Consider the following 25,151-nt stretch of genomic DNA (forward strand, 5'->3'; position numbering starts at 1 on the left):
TCAATGAAGAAAGAAGGAGAAGAAGAACGCTCCAAAGCATTTGTAGCGTCAAGTGGACCGCAGCTATAATCATCAAGAAGAGAGACAATGCGATGCGCAAAAGTTTGACTTTGATCGCTTAAATTTCCTCTTCTTCCTTGGATGTAAAGATATAGTTTCCACTTTCCGCTGAAAAAGCTTAATCGAGATCGAATAAAGGAAAATCGATATTATATGCGATCGCGCGCGATTGCCGCACAACTGATGATATCATTAATATTCTTGATATTTCAATTTTAATTGATAGAAAATGGTTAGCGATTGATACCTATGATATCTCGCCGTTCTCATCATGTATACGCAGAAAAGAACTTGTTCCGATCCGATATCCGATAGATACATCTCATTGTCAGTTAAATAATTTGATTCACGAAGAGAAAAATCACGCTGCGAACTTTTCGCTCATACTTATATGCATCGCGAGATATATACTACTAATACTACAAAACTCTTGTGACACTCGCAATTTTATATACGCACGCAATACGCATCTTTTTTTCCACAAAAGGCTACAAAATAGTTTCTTAATCGACTCTACGCAAAAGGTAGGAAAATAAATCTTAATTCTAATTGTACGTAAATCGAGTAAACTTTTGGATTTTGGATTCTAAACTTTTTCGACATAAATTAAATTATATTTCCACAAACCTCAACTCGCTCAAATCCAGGATGTGCAAGGATGTGCGTGTGTAGGGTATGCATCGTATGCATGCGTGTGTGAATATAGCTCTACAGATAAAATAGCAACTTTAAATGTCAAACCGAAATTTAAGGTATAATGGTAATCTAGTCTATCGACATTATCGACAATGGCAAATTATGAGAATAGGTGAAAAGCTACGAGCTTCTGAGATTAAAATTGAACGAAGGTGGCGTTCGTTCGGAAATATGATAAGAGAAAAGAAGGTTAGCATTTGTGTTACCGCGGATGTGTATTGTTTGGCAGTCACCAATCAGAAATTGGCACGACACCGAGAATTCTGTGGACCCTATATTAATCCGCCAATCAGAAATTGCCAAAAAGTAACTACTGGCTATATCGATAAGCGGCCGTACGGTGAACGGTCCAGTACGGTCGCGGTCGGTACGGACACTACGGACTCGGGAGTCGGGACTACGGCCTACGGCGCGCGGCGTGACGGACGTTACCGCCTACCGGTTACACCTTTCGGTTTATTCTCACCATGATCTGGAAACAGTGCAGTGCAGTGCAGTGCAGTGCAGTGATGTGATATCATCGTAACGTAAAACGTAACGTCACTCGTCAGTCTGAATACTCTCGTTTGCCCAAGCCCAAGGTTTTCCGGCAGTTCCTCCTGCCTCCAACTCGCAAGTTCCAAGTCCTCGAACTTGAAAGTAGTTGAAAGAAGAGTCTGAAGAGTCTCGGTCTCGACGGTCTCGACGGCATTGACGGCGGCGGGTCGGGCGTTTGTCAGCGTTCGTCGCTTCGTCGCTTCGTCGCTTCGTCGACAGCTTTCTCATCCATCGTAAGCGTTTGACGCGAGAAAGATATGTCATTGAACACAGCGCATGCCAACGGTGGAGTTCTTCTCCATTCTGGCGAGTGGTAAGCAACAAAAACGTGCAAATTACTCCGAATTGTTAGACGCGAAATTTGCATTAATCGTAAAATCTATCTCGAATAATGTCGAATCGCGACGTGACGTTTCTGCCGCGCAATACCTGATATCTGATATCTGGTACCGCCATAATCGTCATAATCGTCATCTACGCGCAAATCGCGCAAATCGCGCAATACTGCCGACAGTGCCGACACTTGGCCTAACTATATCTATATATACGTATATCTCGATACGTATGTCCTTGTCACTTTATCGTAATCAAACTTACAAATACACGATCGTTTAATTCGCTTCGTTTGCATGAATTGTCTGTTCCGTGTAGTGCCGTGTACCACCTACCACCGTCAGACCGTGTACGAATCAGTCACTCTTGTACTAAATTGGTGTAAACCTGCACAATATCTCTTACGTCGACGCTTACACGATGTAAGCTAGGCTGCGTTCGGAAACGTCACCCGGGTACACACGGGTATACTCCCTTCTCCTTCTAACTCGCTAAGATAGAAAGAGAAGGGAGTATACTCGGGTGACGTTTCCGAACGCAGCCCTAACTTTTGACTGCGTCAATTATTATCTCTCCCTCTCTCTCTCTCTCCCTCTCTCTCTAGCATCATCCTCTTCTGCGACAATGTCAACATGGAATTTCATGGACAAGAACAAGCGGAGTTTATTGGGAAGAAGCATGGCAGATTGTACCTGACGACGCATAGGATGATCTTCAATGCTAAAGATCAAAAGGAAAAAATGCAATCGTTCAGCTTCCCGTTTATTACGTTGAGCGAAGTAGGACTGGAACAGCCGGTTTTTGGTGCTAATTACATAGGAGGCAAATGCCGTGCTCAACCCAATGGTAATTGGATTGGAGAATGCAAATTTAAATTGAGATTCAAGAGTGGCGGAGCAGTGGAATTTGCTCAAGCTTTGCTCAGAGCCGCAGCAATGGGTAAGATAATTATAAATATAATTGATGCAAAGTGCATATTTTCTACCATTAGACATTAGAGACATCTAATGAGACATATAACGAAAATATGAATTTTCTACATATTAAACAACATAAGATTCAAGAGTATATTATCAAATATACTGTAAGAACAACGTTATCGACTTAACTTGGCTCTTGCGGCCATATTAGATTAGCTTTAATCATGTTCCACAATCATGTGACTTTTAGCTCAACGCAACGGTCCAGCGGATGACGCCCCACCGCCTTATACGCCTCCGTTATCCGATTGGTACCCGGCGCAACCTTCAGCTTATCAACCTCCTCCAACTGGATATTACGGATGGATGCCTCCAACCAACGTATTTCCAGACGTTCCGCCAGGTTTAATATCGACTCTTTAATTTTCAATATTTCGCCAAAATTTTCAATTTAACTACATAAGAAACATTCTGTATGTTCTTAAGTGTTACGTTTAAAACTATAAAACAATCATCTATCGTTATTCTCATTACGAGATTTAGCTTGCTATCTAATAGCAATCCAATTGCTATCCAATAGCTCGGTTGAGTAATCTTGGAAAATGTATCTTTCAATTTCTTAGATAGGCATATTGTAAAAACATCGTGATAAACTTTTACAATATCTAATGACTTGAAAATTCTTTTATATACAGTTAGTGTAAAAAGTTGAGATAAGTAAACTCTCATCAATATTTACCTCGTCAAACACTAACTCTTTCTTGACAAATTTTTTACATTTATCTCGCAAGAAGAATATTTTGGTCTTTCTATTTAACACTCTCGATGCGTACGCAAAACTGAAACGTTCACTAGCGAAAAATAACACATTTTCCCCTATATTATTCAAGTGCATATTGTATGCCTTGTCATATTATAATGTTAAAAGAAACGTAAAAATTTGCTTTAGTGGTCAATCTGGTAAACAGCATTCTGGAACATTAGCTATTACTCCATGGGTTCCGTAAAGCGCATATGCGCGCATTTATCTATATAGCATACGTAACGTTTATTATAGAAAATGGACGCATATGCGCTTTACGGAACCCAGGGACTGTATAGTTAAACTTGTCTCCCCCCATTGTTGTAGAATGACACTTGTGTCAAACTTTTGTGTTTATTGTGCATAAAATTCGTCATATTAAATTGCTTCTTCTTTTCTAGGAAATACAGTCTTTATGACAGACAGTCCGCCACCGTATCCCGGCATACAGCCAGGATACGGATACGCGAGCGGCCCGCCACATCAAGGCGCCGGAGCTGCAGTGGGTCAACCAGGAGGAGCTCCTGGGTGGGCTAATCCGAATTACAATAACCAGCCGATGTCCCATGCAGGTGCGTATCCCGGCGGTTATGGACAACCGCCTTATAGCGGTTATACGTCTAATCCACCACCGTATTCGGCATACCCGCAAAGCGGCTATACGCAGCCTGGACCTTACAATCAACAGCCGGGACCTTATAATCCATATCCACATCAATACTAACGAGGCGCACACGCATACACATATACACTTGTCAGCAAATTATAAATTACGACGAACAGACTTTGAAAGAATTACAAAAGAATGCGCTAAACATTCTTCAGAAATGATATATACGCTTGTGCAAAACAAGTATATATATTTTTCTAAATATCGATAGCTTAGTAAAAATATATAATACATACTTTTCGCAATTGCATTAAATATAACAAAGAATTATATTCATATGCGTTGATTCCACAAGATTATAGTGTACGTTATATATATTAAACGTATGCTATTAATATATATACATATTTAATATATAATATTAAATATTGATTAAATATAATTTTTGCTGTTTTTATTTAAACCTGTCAATTCAAGATTTCACCTCCAAATTGAGAGATAGCTAAAAGGATTAACGCGAATACCCGCTAAACTTGAAAGTTTAAAATATTAAGCAATACGATTGCGTAACGTGTCCTTACCACGATTTGAAATAAGATTGGCTTTCACTTCGCACAATTATTATCTCGTAGTTGCCAGTAGATCAGTAAACGGCTTGGATAGACAGATATAGTAGACTGTGTGTTTTAAGTCCACTCTTAATCCGCTTTCTTATATTGTGCACATTTCAAATATAATTTTTCATATATATACATGAGTGTATAGATAAATGTTTTTATCGATCATCAAACGGTTTGCATTCAATTAAAAAAACGGTTAAAACTTGAATACAAAATCATGCCAGGACAAAATAAATGCAGAACATCGAATAGAAACTATGTTTGTATGTACTTAATTAATATCGATATTAATAATAACGCTAAAATTATGTAATTATATAGTAAAATTTATGTCGCACGCGCGCGCGTCCTTGTATTAAATTTTAATGATATGATCGTTGACGATTTTCACACAATCATAGCCTTTGTTTAATATAAATTAAATTATGAAAAATAATTATTTATTGCAATTTGTCAACTTTTATATATTAAATCTATTATGCACAATTTATCTTTTAAAATAAATATGTTTATTATTATTGTTATTTATTTGTACCTCCAAATTTAATTTGTGAGGCGTTATCTATTTTTTTTCGTTATAATTTAAAAATATGTTAACGTTTTTTTGTTAAGGAAATCACTTTAGAATTTAGTAAAAATTTAGTCAAAAATTTGCCGTGGTCAGTTATATAATTAATATAATGTGACACCTTATTTTTAACTTGTATTTAACTCTCATTATTCCACGTTGCCGTTCTTTTTTCCATTAGATGCAAAGGCTGCTGAAGCTGCACAGAGCGCATATTATGATCCTAATAGGCCTCAATGCGCTTATGTTCCACCACCAGAATATTACGTAAGTGTTATATTTTAGACACATGTAAAATATATTTATACTATTTATAGTGATGTCCAAAAGTTCATGATATTTGCAATGTTCCCAAATACATACAATGTTTATTTTATTATTCATGTATATTTTCATTCACATAAAAATGTTTTTTCTAAAAACACTTTTTTTGTTCTTTGATTTTTCTTGATTTTTTTCTTTGACATACCTGATGTAAAACAGGATACTTTGTCTCATTCTATAACTCCATTGTATTTTTATCACGAGCAATGTAGATTATCTTATTGAAAGATTACATACTATCAGAAGATATCAAAAATTTGGTCGCCACATTGTGTACCTAATATTATATCTATACCTATGTATCGGAGATAGAATATTTTTATTGAGTCCTATATAGAGACTGAGTACATTTGAAATATATATTTGTAATTTCGAGGCATATTATATAAATATATAATAAATTTTGTCGTGTATATTTCAGGAGAGTCCACCAGCCTATACAAAGAAATATCAGTGAAAATGTATCGTATTACACAAGCTAATTATATAGTGCAATCGATATGCATTCCACTTTAGGCGAATACTGCAAATTTGCTGTCGCGCATTTAACGTAGCAAACTGTCGACGTTTGTTACACAGCAACTCTTGAATCTGAATACGTAGATTCAAGATGATGGTTAAAGGTGCACTAGATTTTTCTCGTTACAGCTATGCAATGTTAAAGCACAGGTATTACTGCAGGTATTTGCAACAATACTACTATGTATTAACGCGAGTATTAACAATAATTTCTTATGTACATGTTATTTCTTGAAAACGATTGTATTGTTGTGTTTCACACGAGTCTATATAATTACGGAATAAATGTTTACACACATGTAAATACGTAAACGATTTGTATGACCATGAATTTGCTATAAATGAATATGTATATATTACCAAGTCTTTATTGAAAGTTTCTTAAAAATATGCAATATATATCAATATTATGACACAGTAGTCGAACAATTTGGTCGAGTATAAAAACAAAGATCAATATCGATCTTTGAATACATTTTTATGAAATTATTTCGCCAATAGCTAGAGAGAAAGAGATTTATCTCTAATTACAATATTCAATAAAAGATAGTTTATATTATATATATATATATATATATATAATATAACAAAAGGAGACCTACCTACTCTTATATGGGCTCAATAGCTATTCGTTTAAAATGCGTTCAATTTAATCTTCCTGTTTAACAATATAATTTTATTCATTGAGATAGCAATGTATAATAAAAAATGTTAGCATCGAATAACGGAATACTGGATATGAAATAACGTATATTGTAACCAATTTTTCCAATCAATATTCGCAAAAGGATAAAAAACAAACTGCCTAGAATCCTATCCAAGCAATTTTCGTAGATATTTGTTATAGACATACGCTCCGAGATGCGTAAAAAAGCTTTAAAAGTCTACCCGTACTCGGCGGTGACTGTCAAACTAAGATTTCCGTTTTCGATATGAGTACTGTGATACCAAATCCGCGTATCCAACAGTACGACATCCGTTACATCGACGGAGAATTTGAAAGATTTACATTCGCTATCGCATTCCGGCGTTGGAGCTACGATCCACGTTTTGCTACCTGTTATCTGCGCTTGCCACATCAGTCTCGATATGTAATCCAGCTACAGAAGGGAATCAAAAATATCTGTAAGTATTGATGATACCGCGCTTTTGCAATGCCGCACGCGGCTAATTGTTCGGCTACAAAACACTCACGTGCATAACGGCACCTTCCTCATAGCCCATGAAAATATAATTGCTGTACGGAATTTCCGCGTCATCCGGCAGGAAGTGAGGCACGTTGTAAAAGTGCTTCATGGCATCTAGAATCTGTGGATGGCAATTTTTCCAACCGACATACCAGGGATCTTCGCCCTCTCGATGTAACGCTCGATCTTCGCTCATCGCAAATACTTGGCGCAGGTTCGCCAAGTTACTTTTAAAATGTAAAAACTGGCATTCCTCTTCTACCGACTCGTAGGCACCCTCGATACGCTCGTACAAATTCCGAAAGAATTCCAGAGTAAATTCTTTACGCGCACGCCAATTACAGGCTGCTTTCTTTATTATCATAGGTCGGGATGAATAGGAGTAAGTGCGAAATTCCTCTTTGGTCAAATTTGGCAAGATTAATGGCGCTTCAATGTCGCGACAGTAATCGCAATTCGTTAACGGTCTCGTGAACTCCCATACGAGGTAATTATTTGGCAGTAAGCATCGAGTTCCTTGAAAACTCTTAATTACATTTGTGTAAAAATATCTATTAAATATACCATAAAGAACTGGCACGAATAGCAACACCAGCAATTTCTTCGACCGCGTTGCAAAGTTACGATTCTTGGCATCTTTCGCATTAGTAGTCAGAGTAATGGATTTTAAATCGTTTATCACAGCTCCGTGTTGGACATAATTTTCAGTTAATTTAAGAAATGCTTTTTGTATCAACTCCCCACTACTGCTCCCTGTCACTGACATTCTAGAGTAATTTAGATAGATCCTTGATTGATTAATCTATCATTCCGATCATTCGTATCTTCGCTTTTCATTTCGTTCGTGGAAAGCTATTTAGAGTTATTTGCGCGTTCGTATACCTCTCATTAATGTAGATATAAATTAAATTTCTCGTTTTTTGACACATGTAGAATGCGGAATATAATTCGTGTTCTCAATATTCCACTCTCTCTCTCTCTCTCTCTCTCTCTCTCACTCTTGTACCACGCGGTATCACTTATGTGTTATAATTTCAATTTGTCTTAACGATACGTTAATAGTAATTACTATAATAGCACTACCACTTGTATCCCATCTTAGTAATCGCTTATGATGTATTGCTAACATCGCGCGTTGATACTTACATTTATTATCACTGTCCCGGCAGCAAATGCGTGTATTTGTACAGTATATGAATCATTTGCTTTATTTAGATCTTGACGTGGTTTGGTTGTTTACATTGCCAGAAGATATCTGAATTATAAATTCAAGCTTCCACACACAATATTTCGCTATTTCTCGTCATTTCTCACGATGGTTCAGTGCAGCAATCTTTGCAAAGACAAATCATCGGTTTAAAATATAAATAATACATACGATGAGATAAATAATATACTACATATTTACACGCTTGTACACGCAACATCTTGCTCGTCCTTGAGCTATATACGCGTACTGCGAGCTGCGAGAGCTCCAGAGCTGCTATCGATTATACGACGGAAACTTTCATCTCCCAGTTGGTGGGGATTCTCCTTCCAATGGCATTCACATCTGCCTTAGAATGGAAGTCTGCTTTAGTCGCGGCTAAGTACTTTAACAAGACGTTTCCTGCATCGTATGTTCAACAGATGTGTCTTCCGCCTCCGTTAAGAACAACAGCTTGCATTATGCGACACACGTGTACGTTTGGAAGAGTTTTCCCCGTAACATATTACTGTATCATTTACATAATATTTCTACCTAATCGGGTAGAAGTGCGATTAAAAAGATTAAGCATTAAAAAACAAAAGTCTCAGAAGTATTTATTTTATCAAATCACACAACTAATGTACAAGTCCCATTCAAACAGACTTCTGAAGTAGATTTCTCGACAGTTGTGTTAACTGTCGTAAGAATTACAAATTTTGATTTATCTTATTCTTGCGGTTATACGATTCAAACGGTATAAAACCTAATTTACAGCAGTTGCAACGCTAAAGAGTATACATGAATCTTTTATGCATATTCCTTACAGACTGTGATATAGCAATATGTGGACTCACTTTGACCTCTTTTTTTACATGTTATTTTATTCAACTAGGCCAATCACAAAATGTTGAACGGATTTTCTTAATTTTATTCAGCGCGAAATTCGTTGTTATTCTGCTGTTGAGTTAATGCAATGATACTGCCTGCGTGTTCGTTTATTCATATTGGGAGCTATTGGGAAAATAAAATCTATAATACACACGTTATGTGTGTGTATCATATATTTTATTTTCCCAATATCTCCCAATGGGAATAAACAAGCGCAGGCATTAAAGTGTAAACTTATCAATCCGTCTTTTGTTTATTTATAATTACTGTAGCTTTGCTCAATAGTAATATAGGGAGCTTTCCAGCAAGCGACACAAGTTGACACAAGTATCGTTTTATCTTTGTTACTCATTGTCAAAAAAGGAAGATAGAACAACGACGTTTGTGTCGACTTGTGTCGCTTGCTGGAAAGCTCCCATAAAGTGCTGTAGTCTACATTACGCAAAAAAGATTGTGTGTGTGTATGTGTTTTTTTCTTTTTTGTTGCAGAAGCTACAAGAAAAAGTAAAACTTTGTTAAATTTTACCATGTACTAAGAATAGCTCTCATACAGTTTTTGAATTATACATGACTGTGTGTACACATATGATCGATCACATTAAATCAAATTAATTGACAACCTGAATGTTATGAATGAGTGATAAAAATGTATCAATGAATAATAACAAATCATAAGTTGCATAGATATTATCATTTCAAAAGTTTGCTTCTAAATGCAATGTTATGACTTAAACCCTCTCGCTACGACGCGCTCGTAACAAAAAACACTCATGTGCAGAAGGCAAACATTTCCGGCGTAAAGAACACAAAACTTACAAAAATTAATACGAGAAAGATATAAAGTTACGAATATTTTAATCGTTATTCGATATGATTTCTTTTAACTTGCCTGCAATTATATCTAATTTTTAAATATCTGTCGTGATATATAATCTTTCTTATCATAAACGTCGAAAACTGGAGAAAATAGAAATATACGTTCTTACGCATATTTCTACTATACATTATACGTATAATAGAAGTTCATAGTATTATAAATATACGTTCTTAACGAAATAATCGCTCATTTTTTAAAAACATAAATGTAAGGGCTTTTTGCAGCGAAAGGGTTAATTGACGTATAATTGAGTCTCATAAAAACTGTTGCTTTGTTAAACAAGTAATACAAATAATACTCTATATCATTGAGATTAAAACTCTTGGCTATAATATCCACAAAAAAAATATTTTTATTGCAAGAAGGATTTATAAACAAATCGAATTAATATCTTATAGATTTTGAATAAAATTTGTAGACATATTTTGATAAAAAGAAAGGAAATCGCATTGTCAAAAATTCTACGTAATATTATCACAACATATTATTAATTATGGAAGTTTCGCTAATCACAGTTCTCAAGACTACCTTACTTTCAGCAGAGTAGAAAGGGCATGTACGTAAATCTGGACTATGAAAATATAAAACATTTGGCATAGTGATCATATCCTTTGTTCCCAATAAATCAAGACTAGTCACCAAAATTGTATTTTTAACGGGACAGACTACGTTTATTGGGTATTCTTCGCAATGATAATGCAACTCAAAATAAATTATTACTTACTGTTAGAAATGTGTGTGACTAGCTGACAGTTTTTATGTCAATGTAACAGCAGTGTTTGTATCAATGTTTACACCCGAGCTTTAAGCTTTACAGAAATCGAGATTTCTAGCGATTATCAATCAGAAGTAACACCATTTGCCAAGAATAGCGTCCTTAATAGCCGATATGTACTGCGCAGGGACCCAATATATCCAATACCTTGATGCTTCCGTAGTGCCTAATTGTATTGCCTGCAAGTTTTGAAGATTATAATCGGAATAGTCAACGATTGAATTTGCAGCGATATCTAATAAGTGATAAGCTAAAGTCTAAACGATACACATACCATAACATGATATTCAGGATGATCGTGAATAGGTTCACTGTGTACACCTTTTATCGAATTCATAGGTATTTTATCCGTTCTTTCTTTCGTGCCGATCCAAAGCTGATCTTGTTCCAATTTAAATGTTAGTCTGACTTTTCCTCCAGACTTATTTAACATTCCAGCTAATGGAAATTCAGGCAAAGGTTCCTACATTTGATTAAACCGACATCAGTTATAGTAGAACAGATTTCGTCGCAATATTTATATAATACATAAATAAAAAAACAGGCTTTATAAAGATTATACAACCTTACTATCTAGTATTCCTGGCATCACGTCCTCTGGAATACCTTTGTCTAAAACTTTCCTATGGACTTTCTGTTGCGAAAGAGGTTCTTTGCTCACCGAAGAAACAGCCTCGTCGATGAGGTCTTGTTTCGTTGGAATTGACACAGCCAATACGTCATCTAACTTTGATCCAACTATCATGACTTTGGCACCTTGAGCATTTTTCATAAAGTAAGTTAATAATTCAATTAGTCACAAAGAGTAAATAAAATATAATTATGTTTACACACGGTTACAAGACATATACTTTCAACGGTATGCCTCGATCGGTTCGTACCTTTCGTGACTCCCAAGTGTCTAAGAGTCTGATCGTCTTTGGCTAATCCTTTAAACATAACTTTCTGCATCGCTTGTGGTACTGAGATAATTTTTTGCAAATATGTCTTTAACTCGGCAACTGTGCCATCGAAGGCAAAATTTACACTAATCTTCTGTTTGTTGTAAATCACTGTAAAGTCTATATTCTCTGTGGATGGTTCTTGCAAGGTGGCCGCCACGACCGTATCCCCTGAGTTGTCGATATTGTTTTCGCATTCCATCGTAGATTCCTTTGTATCCGTCGCTGAATTTTCAATGGACTTTGGATTCGACGTGAGTTCCGGACAAGGGGACGAGTTGCGACAGCTGTCATTGTTGTCGCTCTTTACCGTATCTAGAGAGGTAAAAAAAAAAAAATACATTGTATGTCAACCGTCAACGTGGTAATCGGCGAGAGCCCTAAATTTTTCCTGGCGCGGTCGCGCGTACACGACAACTATCTTAGAAATGTGATTAACTAATCGCATCGCGAATCAGGGCATTCAGAGCTCGAGTTGTCTCGAGTAATGTTTGTCGAGCGATATTGAGATTACTGCGCCAACCGCGACACCAAACGCAGATGCGATGATGCGAAGGCGAAGCGAAGGAAAGATGCCTGGCTGCCTGGCTGCTGGCATCGAGCGTCGAGCGGCTAATGGTTAATCGTTAGTATGGTAAGAGGTTAGAATTTCGAGCTACATCCGCGCCCGTTTGGGAAATATTTCCCAATATATATTTCCGCGATCGGAAATCGGAACGGTCAAACGGAACAAACGTACGTCGTTGCATCGGAATTTCGGATAATTCACAAATACACAAGCTCGCGACAAGGACGAGCATCAAGGCATCAACGTCATAAAATTATCTGACATACAGATGCAAATACAACTGATACAACACAAACGCACTGTATACTGGCACTTGGCACTGGTGGCTGGCCACATTGCACGAGTGCACGATGCACGTCTGCAGTCTGCACAGTGCACACAAGACAATGCACATGTGTGGCTGTGTGCACATGCGACAGGGACCGACAGGGCCGACAGGATGTTTCGAATTCGACGAAATGCCGCGATCTGTCTGTCTTGATCTGTCCGCCGGTCGGATTTCTCACGCGATCGAAAAGAGAGATGGTAAAGCGGAAACAAAGAGTAATCGAATGTCGGAAATTTTCACGAAAAGCACGAGAAATAAACAGGATTCAGCACGTACCCACGTTGTACTCCATGTTGAATCGTGTTCTGTTGGCCAATCAAAATTATCAGAGAGAGAGAGAGAGAGAGAGAGCGTTACGCATCGTCGGCATTGTTATTCGTGATATCGGTGACGCACGGTTCTTCCGAATGACTTTCGGATTTTTGAATCTATTATGCATGTATGTACGTGTGTCTACTACATACATACTCCTCTCCATTCTCTCCAAGCGCAATATTGATGCGCGATATATATGTAATATGTATACATATACATACGTATCATAAATCCAATCAGGCGATATTAACAGTTATGCGCGGAGTCTACTAATCACAATCGATTATTCTCCTCAAATTCGATTGTGATTGGTCAATTTTTTACGACTCGCGACTTACGACTCGCATTGTAGACCTAGCATTTGTTTAGGCCCGGTCTACAATGGATGTTGTAAGTCGTAAGTCGTAAGAATTGACCAATCACAGTCCATTATTCTCCTTGCGGTCGAAGAATAATGAACTGTGATTGGCCAATTCTTACGACTTACGACTTAAAACATCCATTGTAGATTGGGTCTAAATTACAAGTGTATCTGATATATATATTTTTTTTTTTTTTTTATTCAGAAAAAAAGAATAAAGAAGATATATATATATATCAGCGACAAACCAGATGCAAGAATCGAGGTTTGTCGCTGATAAACTTTGATAAAATTCTGACAATCTTTGATAAAAGTCCAAAACAATAATTAAAATTGCATCGACGTTAATTATTTCATCGGAATGATTACCATTGGCCGCGTTCAGCAGACACAACTGTTGAGTGTCGTCTTATCAACACGCTACGCTGATTTGCTCGGTCTAAAAGTAAGAGCCAATCACGTTCGATCGCTACTGAGCGGTTTGTTCTGTTGAACGGCGCGTTCATGGGCGCCATTGGTTCCGGTACAGTAGGTACACTAATTTTACATCTTACTATAATGATTTTGTTTTATCTATAAAAGCAGAGAGAATCTTTGATAGAAGAAAAAGAGTAAACGATTTATGAATTAATTAAGTATTAGTATGAATTGTATGAATATAGGTGCTTTCCAGTTAACGGCACAAGTCGACACAAGCGTCATTTTATCTTTGTTGCTCACTAGATGTTGAAAAGAAACACGAATGACGCTTGTGTCGACTTGAGTCGCTAAATGAAATTGCACCTTTAAGCTGGATTCAGACATGGACAGGACGCGTCAAGCGTCAAGCAGCGAGCAGCAACCCAATCAGCGAGGTGATATCAGCAGTAGCGTAGAAAATATCGCCTCGCTGATTGGGTTGCTGCTCGTTGCTTGACGCTTGACGCGTCCTGTCTGAATCCAGCTTTATGGCTGCGGTCCACTTGACGCTACAAATGCTTCCAAGTATTCCTCTTCTCCTTTCTTTTAATGAAGAAAGAAGGAGAAGAAGAACGCTTCAAAGCATTTGTAGCGTCAAGTGAATCCGGGACCGCAGCTATACCAGCCTATACCGACCTAGAATGGCCGCGTTCAGCAGACACAACTGTTGAGTTCGTCTTATCAACACTCTACGTTGATTGGTTGGTTATAAAAGTAAGAGCCAATCATGTTCGACTGCTACTGAGCAGCTTGGTCTGCTGAACGCGCCCAATCTCGACTCTCGACTCTCGATCCTCGATCTGAGTCCTGCGATTGGTCAGTGCCGTCGCCCGTCAGTGGTCCGGAATCCGGATCGATTCCGTTGGAGAGACAGGAATTGGATTGGAATGGAATCGTGTTAATTCGTTGCTATGTTCTATGTTACGCTGCAGGTTTTATGCCGTAAACGGATCGCGATGTGCTGCGTGGTGCGTGCTGCCGTGCTGCGTGTTGCGACTTGCGTGCTGCATGCTCAGCTGTGAGGTTAGGTTTAAAAGAGAGGCTACGCGTCTTTCTGGGATAAAGAGATTCGCAATCGCAGCAGCGATTTCTAACGTGTACTTGTCAAAGTAAGATGGCGAGCACGGGATATTCCGCTTTCTCTCAAGACGGTCAGTATTACGCGGTTTGCGGTAATGACGGCAAGTTGAAGATCTGGGAGACCGCGAGTGGCCGGTTGAAGCACGAGTATACTCCTAATCGACATTTATCGTCACCCTGCAGCGTCATAGGATGGATCTCCGCGAGCCCGCAATCGGCGGGCAACGTATCGGTAAATGCGCCATCGCCCCATGTGCTCTCCTCTTTCGCTTTATTTATGCATTTACCGTATACGATTCGGTGTCGAAGCCTCAACATTGCAGTTTTCAATCCTCGTCCGCAACTCCGCACTAACATTCGCCCTGTACATACATCATATCCTTTCTTCACACTTTATCGATACGCAACTTTCGGAAAGGTTAAGTTATGTTAAGCGCACATGAGCGCACATCTCGTATTGCGTTTTCACATTAAGATGAATTTCATTGAATTTCATCTTATGCTCGATGCTTCTTGCAAATATTTCCGGCGAGAGATGATCGAGATCTCTCGAGATTGTTAGATTTGACGATTTGACGAAATATTTACATGATAAAAATGAATAAAAAGAAATATGTTAGAAATACTTGGAGACTTGGTCCTCCCTCTAAGCTTTTTTTTAACTTAAAACAATTAAACTCAACGAGACGCAATAGTTTTCTATGTATTTTTTAAGCCATCGCCGAGAAAGAGACGCAGAAGAAAATCAATTTCGGAAGAAATCGATCGCAAAGCTGTTGTGGCGATGGGTTCGATGAATGGAAAAATCACCTTGTACGACGTAGCAGCCGCCGCTGTCAGCGCTACGTTGGAGAACGGTCATTCCTCCACCGTTACAGCGATCGTTTGGTCAGCGTGCACTGGATTGATTACAGCGGCTGACGATTATCATTTAGTGGAATGGAATCTGCAGGAGAATGGAATCAAATGTAAATGGAAATCTGGCAAGGCAAAAGTCACAGCCTTGGCGATTCTATCTAATGGAAAGTCCTTGCTATCCGCGGAAAGAATAATCAAGTGGTGGAATTTAGCGACCAAGCACGTAATCCGCACGTTTACCGGACATGCCGGTCACGTCACTTTTCTTCATACGGTACAAGTAGACGGCGCAACCGGTTATCTAATCAGCGGTGCTCGTGCGGACAGTCATCTTTCTGTATGGGCATTAGACAAAGTACGTTGCGGTTTATCTCATTTTCTAATATATCAAGTGCTATCTATAACTATCGCGCGTAAAATGCTAAAAGTCCTTAATTCACTTTCAAGACGAAAGATTCTTGTAGAAAAAAAAGATGGCAATAGTTTAATAAACGACTGAAAATTAAAGATAAGACGCAATTATTGTTTCTAAGGATAAGATGCGGTAAAAGATAACTTCTTAATATTTATCTCTTATTTACTCTTAATATATCTTGTATCTCGTATGCAACTCCGTCTATGCATCTTGTATAACAATATAATTTTATATAGATATACGTGTATGTATATAATTATAGACATGTTTTACAATATTAAATTTCTTCTCATCTCTGTTTAGAATAAAAATGATAAAGCATCGATTGCAACGCTAGCCATGCAAGACGAGGCCACGTCCATCTCGATTCTTGTTGCGGAAGAATTGCAAGTCGTCGTATTGGTTACTACTCAATCGGGTCAAGCACAATTGTTCAAGTATCAGCCAAACGGTCATACTAAACCATTGAAACCATCTCTTAACATAGTGGTAGCGGCAGATGTCAATCAGAAGGAAACTGTTCAACAGATTCCAATTTTAGCAGGTCACTTGACTGAAGATGAAAAATTATTACTAGCATACGGTAATTATCTGAACTTGACATTCGAGAAAGTTAAGCCCGACTTTTCGGACAAGATGCAATGTTTAATCAGATCGGAAAAATTGGATACAAAAAAATCCAAAGAAAGGAAAGAAGAGACGATTTCTAAAGTAAAACCTACCGCGATAGAAGAAGATGTTAAATACCTTGCACCAGGTAATGTCTTTCGTCTTGTAGTTTATTATGAAAGTAAATTGTTTTGATTAACGTGTCAACCAATGTTGAAAAAACGATAGAAAAATATATATGTATATATAAAAAGCACTGCATTATAGGAATAGGAATTCCAACACAGAAAAGAAGTAGGACTACCTCAGGGTCTCAATTACTCTTAAAAGATAGATTGGAAAATCTTAGTTTAAATGCAGACGCAAATACACCAGGAAGGATACCGACGAAAGGAGCGAATATGACGCAATTATTGATGCAAGCGTTAAATAGCAAAGATAAAACCATTTTGACAACAGTGCTGTTTACAAAAAATGAAACTGTAATTCGTAATACCATTGCAAAATTACCAGTGCAAGCAATTACGCCATTGCTTAAAGAATTAACCCTTATGTTGCAAGGCAAAACATATGTGTAATTATATTATCATATTATATTTTTTCATTTATATATATCGATTTTTTTAAATTTTGTTTTTTTTTACTATTAAAAATTTGCGTGTTCATGTTTTTAAAGACTGATTATGTCATCCGTGTTTAGGAGTAAAATTGCAGTAATGTGGTTGCAAACTTTGATAATGACTCATGCAGCGCACTTGATGTCGCGACCAGATATCGCGGAGATGCTCAGCCCTATTTTAAGTTTTATCGACGCAAAATTAACGCTTCTAACGGCTATACAAAGATTAAAAGGCAGAGTTTCTCTTATAACAGGGCAAATATCTCAGGCTAATGAGGAACACAATAAAGATATAACTGACGAGAGCTTGCTCGTTTATCAAGATCCAGGTTAATATGATGTACCGATAATCCAAAATTTTATGGAATTTAACATATTAAATCACGTTATCAAAAATAAATGTAGATTCATCGGATGAAGGTGCCGAGAAAGACGAGATTGACCTAAGCAGTGAATCCGATGACAATTGGGAAGAGATGTCGGATCAAGATGTTCAAGATGAGCAAGACGAAGAAGATAACAGAAGCGTCAAATTTGAGGATGATGACGACGATGACGATGATGATGTGGACGATAATGATTCTATGCACAGCTGAAATCAATCAAGTGGTTGGTAACAGAATAACTAGTCTAACTATTAATCTATTAAAATAAATTACATAAAAAAGATAATTATAATATAAATAATGTTAGCTGAATCATGTAATTACTTCTATTTTCTTAGAATTTCATATTAACATGATAATCATTCAATAGTTAATTTTTATCGATTTTATTCTTGAAAAATATTGTTCTATTTTTTAGATAACAGAAATGAAGTAACGGAATTAAATTTAACTTTTAAATGTAATTTTTTAAACGTAATTTTGGTATTATCAACATTATACTCCGTTCAAATCGTTTATTTGCAAACTATAATATTAAACATCATAAAAGAGAATAAAGCGTCATTTTTTATATTGCAATCGTTCTTTTCTAGTAAAGATATCGGTTACTACTACAATGGAGCCATTCTTGATGAAAGACGGAAGTAGCAAAGATGGTGCTGTAAAAAGTAATACCTTTTTCTTCTCGAGACATTTATTTTCACCATAAATGTGAAGTTTTGGAAGAGATGGATTTCGAAGAAAAGCAAATATAGCACGCTTTAATAAAGCACTCATGAAAGCTAATGCGTTTTTCTCGTTTATAACGATTGTCCTTGTATATCCAATATTTTTCAAGAAAAATATACAAATGTATAATTATATATGGATAACGAATAAGTAACACAAGTAATTTCATACCTCTTCTCGTTAATCCGTCATTAATTTAATATGAATGATGTTATATTTAAATATCAAAAGTTATGATGTAGAATAAAGAAATTTTCTTTGCGCACGAATAACACGCATCGCGCAAAATGTGCGACAAATTTATCGTAAAATTTCATTAAGGATATATGCTTAAAAAGTCCACTATAATATTATTTTAACATTATTTTCTATTAACTGTTCACTTTTTTAAGTGTATATATATAACAACTCTAGGAGTCTAGTTAATACTTCTTGAAGTAATAAACCAATTTTGCATGTACATACATTTAGTGCTCAGAACAGTGCCATTTATTTTGAGAATATTTAAAAAACCTCATTTTTTTAATGTTCACTACGACTATTATTTAACTATTTAATTAAGTTAATTGCGCGTAATAAGAACGCGCGCGCGCGTGTGCGCACACACCCATACACGTTACACTAAATTAAAAATTTACAATAAATAAAATTTAAATTTCAATAAATTTTGACTATTCGTATTTTTATGTGTTCTATACAATTTCTCTATGTTATAAGCTTGAATAACTTTACAGAATACTATCCCAGACAGCACATATGTCCAAGACATTTCGAAGACGTTCCACATCTCAAAAATATCTTCGAGATATCTTCTGAGCGTATTTTAGACATACGTGCTGTCTGGGATGTGTGTCATAAGTCGGTCAATTTCAATATTTCAATATTTAATCACTTTAAATGCGAAAATACGAATACAGTATTTTATTTTCAAAAATAAACGAGTTTTAAATATTGTATGGATTTAATTTTTTCCTTGTAAAATCGTCACCTTGTATTGCACCATTAACAAGATTTCCATCGTACAGACCATAGTGACCATACAGAATAGTCTATATGATGGAAAAGTACAAGTATACATAATGTGGAACATATTTATGTGTTATCACGTAAATTGTTATTTAAAATATTAAGTTATCAAATCTTGAAGGTTAAATAAACTTGATGAACTTTGAAAGACCGGCTGGCCTTGCGATAAACCGTCAAAACCGTGTCGCGTGTCGTTCCAAATATCTACGACACACCTACAACACTGATATCTTCCAAATGTTAAATATCTCCGTCTTATGACGTGTTTATAATTTACTAAGTTGATCATTCACATTTATTAACAGTAGCGATTGCTTTATGTTGAGCAATTAACTAATTATTTGTTACATATATATCATTATATCGGTGTAATTATTAATAATAATATAATTATTACTATTATTGATTTTATGCTATTTATAATTATTCTACAAATAAAAGATAATAATGAACAAATGATAAAGAATTTCTTCCTGGAGGTAGTCTTCTCTTTTATATTTTTATTTTGCATTTTAACTACAACTTTTTTTTGCTTACAATTTGTTATATTTGTCATGTATAGTTAGCAACAAATTGTGTAGACTTAAAAGATGAATATATAGTATAACTTTTATAAAGATGTTATTTATACCCTTTATGATCTCTTAGAGAATATATTTACAGAATGTATTGTCGCACTTTTGTGCATTTCACAATCACTTGTCTCTCAAGAAAAAGTGTTGCAGCCTTTTTGTCTACGATGATATTGTACTCTCCGCACTTCTTTCCACGCATGGATAATTTTTCCAAAGAAAATATTCTCTTCGACAAACACTTAATTAACGGTCATGTTTCTTATTTTTTAATTGTAACATTTTAAATAGATATAATTTTTTATTTAAAATCTTGTCTGATAAAGTTTACTTTGAATCATGCAAGTAAGGTACACAAATTTATTTATGACATTTGTGAAGCAAAATTCATAAAAATCTATAAATATTTAAAACTAAAAAATTATCACTTTGCCGACATTTTCATTAAAAAATAGATTTCTGAAAAAATGTGTAAACAAGAAAAGAATGAGATAAACCTGAGACACTCTTATATATCGCGAATGATAAGAAACGTTGCAATTGCGAAGCCGAGAAAGCGGTTCGCTTTTTTTATTATTAATGTATAATCATGTTTACGTGTAGGAATTTCACCCAAGAAAATATAGGTATATATATATATATATATATATATATATACACATGATATGATAACGGATATTTTTTGATTTTTTATTATTTTTAAATGAACTTTGCTTAAACAAAATTTTGATACATGTGTCACAATATGAAATATACAGTAGACCCCCGTATATTACGGAGAATGCGTCCCGTGTTATACGAATCACATAGATTATATTATATATATATATATAGATTACGTTTGCATATGGAAACACATATTTACAAAAGATGTAACAGTAAAATATATTTTCTATTTCACTCTAAAATAGTCTAAAATAAACAAATATTAAAAGTTTTAATCCTGTTATATAAACCCGTGTTATATGGGAATCTACTATATTTAATATTTAAAAAATGGCGATCTCAGTTAACTTCTTGTAAGAAATTTTATTTTTCGCTAAATACATCCTCTATATTAGTTAAAAAATCCGTGGGTGTTGTTACCTTTTTATAATTTGATGATGGAAGGAATCTATCATTGAGATGCAGAATAATTAATTGTTAATCAATCAACGATGGAATAATTCCTATAAAGATAATGAAGAAAAACGTACATAATGATTTGTTAACGCACAGGACGTGTTAGTAAAATTGCGACAGATCGAAAGATGACGTACACGGTACGATGTAAATTTTTCATTAATTTCTACTAACCCTGCTAGAACTTTTTACTCTTGAGCGTGATTACCGCTACGAACACGAACGAGGATACCGGGTGGATGGGTATTGGGTATTCGGTCGTAAGGTGCGACTTGCGAATGAAGATAACGAGCAAAAACGGTTTAAATACAGGCAGGTCGTGACTTAAGGTCAGCCGATTAGGGATGAAGTCATACACAGTTACCGGTATAAAAGCTGGCGACGGCCCACCGGTCAGACATCGTTCTCCTCTGCTGACTCGCGGAGGTAGTTGTTGATCGAGTTTGAGACATCGAAGGCTGATCGTGATGCTGAAAGAGCTGCTGTTGCTAGCGCTAACAGCGCTATGCATGTCGGATGGATTCCACCTCACTAGTAAGACGGCCGACATGGATTTCCTCCACAAGCAGAAGAAGATATACGAACTCATGTTCTTCGTCAAGCAAAACACTCTCACCGACACGGAATTCTACGAGATTGGCCGCAATTACGATATCGAGAGCAACATTGACATGTACAAGGACAAGGTGCCTAGCTATACATATTCATAATATATATAAGCTTAAGCCTAGCTAAAAGAATCTTTCGAATTTTGTAAACGGTTTTTAAACACGCTCAAATCCCTTTAAATCTAATCATGCATATTTGTCTCATGGGTTTTGTAGACAGATATAACGCCGCGGTGTGTTCAGAACATACATCTCACATGCCATTTTATGACGTTCATGACTCGTTAAGTTCTCTTTCCATTTTCCACAGCTAGTCGTCCAGGAGTTCTTGTACCTGTACAAACACGGTATGCTCAGCCGTAATGCCATATACTCGCCATATTACGAGCAACACCGTGAGGAGATGAAGCTCCTCTTCAAGCTCTTCTATAACGCCCAGGACTTTCAGACCTTCTACAAAACCGCCGCTTGGGCACGTCTTTACGTCAACGACGGAGTCTTCACGTCCGCCTTCACCATCGCTGTCTTTTATCGTCCCGACTGCAAGTACATGAGATTACCGGCTCCTTACGAGATCTATCCCAATCTATACTTCGACAGCGCTGTCGTCCAGCAGGCTCACGACATCAAGATGACTCGTGGTAAGTTACCGCGCGATTAACTAACTAACAACAATAAGTAACCAACGAAATTCTATCAAGTAAGTTTAGTAAGTAATTCGATCGAGCAAATAATGTCCCGCTGCTTTTATACCATATACCAATTTTATCCCAATTTACAGGACTCGTCACTGCCAACGTGGACAACGTCGACAGCTACATGATCTATGCCAACTATTCCGGAAACTTCGTCAAGCCCTATTTCGACGACGAGTACAAATTGGACTACTTCATCGAAGACTTTGCCTTGAACAGCTTCTACTACTACTTCCGCCAAGTTATGCCGTTCTGGCTCGACATGAAGGATTTCGACATTCCAAAGGATTTCCGTGGCCACTACTACCATTTCTTCCACAAGCAACTGTTAGGTCGCTACTATCTGGAACGCATGTCCAACGATCTGGGTGACATCGAGGACTTTGATTGGAACAAACCTTTCTACCCGGGCTACTATTCGACTTTGATGTACCACAACGGAATCGTCATGCCTCAACGTTCTCGCTACATGAATGTGCCGTTCTATAAATACAAGTATCTGAAGGTGCGACTATTTTTCCGCTATTCGTTTTACGATCCGTTTTATCCGTCTACCCTCCCGTCCCGTTTATAAATCTCGCGTGAAACTTTACAGGAGATCGAGGCCCTGGAATTGCGCATAATGAATGCTATCGACCTTGGCTACGCATACGACAAGAACGGCAAGCAGGTCAACATTTACACTCCCGAAGGTTTGAACATCCTCGCCAACCTGATCGAAGGTAACGTGGATTCGTGCAATCGACATTTCTACGGCATGTACGACGCTCTCGCTCGAGACATCCTCGGCTTCAACTTGGACTACAAGGACAAGAACATGGTGATTCCTAGCTCTCTGCAATGCTACAGCACCAGTATGAGAGATCCCGGATTCTACCGTTTATACAAAAGGATCATGACGTACTTCTTCAGGTTCGTACGTGCGATCTTGTTTCGCTTCTTTCGCTTTCTTCGATTCGCATTGCACCCCCGGAATCGCACAAGCGCGAATAAGCGTTTTAAACGTTTTTAAACGCCCTTCCTCAACTCGTTGGCCTCTGGTCTCTGTCTCTCGTAGGTACAAGAAATACATGCCGTATTATACTCAGAACGAACTGATTCTCCCCGGCGTCAAGTTCGACGCTGTCAACATCGACAAACTGACGACCTACTTCGACACTTGTGACACGTTCATCAATAACGCTCTTTCCGTGGAGAGCTTCAAGGAGGGGATGAAATTACGCGTCAAGGCTCGCCGCCATTGCCTCAACTACAAGCCATTCGTTTATCGTTTCAACATCAACAGCGACAAAGAGACCAAGGCCGTGCTCAAGATCTTCCTCGGACCTGCCATGGGTGATGTTCACAATGAAAAAGACATATCTTACCTCCATGAATACTACAAATACTTCATCGAAATGGACAAGTTTGTTGTAACGCGTAAGTCATATCTTGATCAATTTTAAGCAATAATAATTTCCTTCTTTTAATTCTCTCTCTCTCGAGAATCAAGTTGAGTCACCATTCACGTCACAATCCTCTCCACCTCTTTAATTTCAGTGAGACAAGGCGCAAATACTATCGAACGCCGTAGCTCCGATTCCGTCTACACTATGCCCGACATGATGTCCAGCGACGTATTCTACAAGAAATTGGAGAAAGCTGTAGGAGGCAGCGAACCGTTTACCTACTACGAGAAACTTTTCGCCTTCCCTGAACGCCTGACTCTGCCTAAGGGTAAACCCGAGGGTATGCGATTCAAGATGTTCTTCTATCTGAGCCCGTTCGACGAGACCAAGATCACGACCGTGGAATTGCCGGTCTTTGGCAAGGCTATGCTGGATGGAAAATCATTCGGCTTCCCGCTCGACAGACCGATGCATCCGTGGAAGTTCTTCACGCCAAACATGTTCTTCAAGGATGTATACATCTATCACACGATGGAAAACGATGCACGTTACAACGATAAATCGATGCACTTCTAGATTGCCGACCTGTTCTAGCTTATATGAGCTCTAAAGAAGACTTTAACAATAGTTAATTCCCTGAATCTTGTATCACACGAGTGATACAAATTCAAAAGCTTTTCTTCAATAAAGAATGCTGAAAAATTATGCGTTTTGCGAATATTATTTCTTTTCGGCTTACCCGAACCTGCCTTAATTTCCTCATACGCTTTTCCGAGTCTCAATTACACCCACTCAATAATACGTTTCAATTCGTATCTCAAAGAAATGTCCTCTTCAACTGTCCTCATATAGGATGTTTCACACACATAATCCAGTCCTTGACTTTCTCACAACTTAATGATTTCCCTTTTAACCTGTATCGATCAATTATAAATTTAAGTTTAAGTTTAAGCTTTTATATTAAAGTTTATTAATTTGAGATGAAAGTAGTGAAAATAACTTGTAAAAAGCACCCCGAACTACACATTCGGGATTTCTAAATCAGCGATTTCTAAAATATATATATATATATATATATTTTTTTATAATAACACAATGTGTATATATGAGGCCGTTAAAAACAATATATGTTAAAACAATCAACAGCCCGTATCAACAACTTTTTAA

At 37.0% G+C, this 25,151-nt stretch overlaps 5 protein-coding genes across 11 annotated transcripts; 3 read left to right on the forward strand and 2 right to left on the reverse strand.

The window, feature by feature from the left end:
• Window positions 1-1,270: 1,270 nt before the first annotated feature.
• On the forward strand, window positions 1,271-6,348 carry Wbp2 (WW domain binding protein 2). 2 transcript variants are annotated; one of them, XM_071715813.1, is made up of 6 exons: window positions 1,274-1,606; window positions 2,231-2,565; window positions 2,797-2,949; window positions 3,750-3,920; window positions 5,328-5,413; window positions 5,892-6,348. In XM_071715813.1, the coding sequence occupies exons 1-6, from the start codon at window positions 1,551-1,553 to the stop codon at window positions 5,925-5,927; spliced, it is 837 nt and encodes a 278-aa protein (XP_071571914.1). In that variant the 5' UTR covers window positions 1,274-1,550; the 3' UTR covers window positions 5,928-6,348. The 2 variants fall into 2 exon arrangements, with proteins under 2 accessions (XP_071571913.1, XP_071571914.1); XM_071715812.1 differs by lacking the exons at window positions 5,328-5,413; window positions 5,892-6,348 and having other exon boundaries at window positions 1,271-1,606; window positions 3,750-4,400.
• Window positions 5,771-8,798, reverse strand: LOC139778054 (uncharacterized). Its single transcript, XM_071715811.1, has 3 exons — window positions 8,585-8,798; window positions 7,184-8,509; window positions 5,771-7,089 (listed from the first exon to the last, which is right to left on the reverse strand). The coding sequence occupies exons 2-3, from the start codon at window positions 7,940-7,942 to the stop codon at window positions 6,874-6,876; spliced, it is 975 nt and encodes a 324-aa protein (XP_071571912.1). The 5' UTR covers window positions 7,943-8,509; window positions 8,585-8,798; the 3' UTR covers window positions 5,771-6,873.
• Window positions 8,799-8,953: 155 nt separating this feature from the next.
• Window positions 8,954-13,164, reverse strand: LOC139778053 (ubiquitin domain-containing protein UBFD1). 4 transcript variants are annotated; one of them, XM_071715810.1, is made up of 5 exons: window positions 13,019-13,164; window positions 11,787-12,161; window positions 11,471-11,661; window positions 11,180-11,368; window positions 8,954-11,084 (listed from the first exon to the last, which is right to left on the reverse strand). In XM_071715810.1, exons 1-5 carry the CDS (start codon window positions 13,032-13,034, stop codon window positions 10,974-10,976), a joined length of 882 nt encoding a protein of 293 aa, XP_071571911.1. In that variant the 5' UTR covers window positions 13,035-13,164; the 3' UTR covers window positions 8,954-10,973. The 4 variants fall into 4 exon arrangements, with proteins under 4 accessions (XP_071571911.1, XP_071571908.1, XP_071571909.1 ...); XM_071715807.1 differs by lacking the exon at window positions 13,019-13,164 and adding an exon at window positions 12,715-13,010; XM_071715808.1 differs by lacking the exon at window positions 13,019-13,164 and adding an exon at window positions 12,681-13,010.
• A 1,646-nt stretch (window positions 13,165-14,810) lies between these two features.
• LOC139778000 (WD repeat-containing protein 43) lies at window positions 14,811-18,707 on the forward strand. 3 transcript variants are annotated; one of them, XM_071715726.1, is made up of 8 exons: window positions 14,812-15,028; window positions 15,141-15,189; window positions 15,673-16,170; window positions 16,534-16,987; window positions 17,107-17,413; window positions 17,540-17,787; window positions 17,864-18,067; window positions 18,438-18,707. In XM_071715726.1, exons 3-7 carry the CDS (start codon window positions 15,742-15,744, stop codon window positions 18,052-18,054), a joined length of 1,629 nt encoding a protein of 542 aa, XP_071571827.1. In that variant the 5' UTR covers window positions 14,812-15,028; window positions 15,141-15,189; window positions 15,673-15,741; the 3' UTR covers window positions 18,055-18,067; window positions 18,438-18,707. The 3 variants fall into 3 exon arrangements, with proteins under 3 accessions (XP_071571825.1, XP_071571826.1, XP_071571827.1); XM_071715724.1 differs by having other exon boundaries at window positions 14,811-15,189; XM_071715725.1 differs by having other exon boundaries at window positions 14,811-15,189; window positions 18,443-18,707.
• Window positions 18,708-21,134: 2,427 nt separating this feature from the next.
• On the forward strand, window positions 21,135-24,689 carry Hex70c (hexamerin 70c). Its single transcript, XM_071715723.1, has 6 exons — window positions 21,135-21,979; window positions 22,212-22,542; window positions 22,683-23,101; window positions 23,192-23,508; window positions 23,654-24,015; window positions 24,136-24,689. Exons 1-6 carry the CDS (start codon window positions 21,761-21,763, stop codon window positions 24,558-24,560), a joined length of 2,073 nt encoding a protein of 690 aa, XP_071571824.1. The 5' UTR covers window positions 21,135-21,760; the 3' UTR covers window positions 24,561-24,689.
• The last annotated feature ends 462 nt before the right edge of the window (window positions 24,690-25,151 follow it).

The sequence above is a fragment of the Temnothorax nylanderi genome, unplaced genomic scaffold (genome assembly GCF_030848795.1).
Source record: "Temnothorax nylanderi isolate EJ_2023f unplaced genomic scaffold, tnyl_v1.0 TNYL_tig0171_pilon, whole genome shotgun sequence".
NCBI lineage: Eukaryota > Metazoa > Arthropoda > Insecta > Hymenoptera > Formicidae > Temnothorax > Temnothorax nylanderi.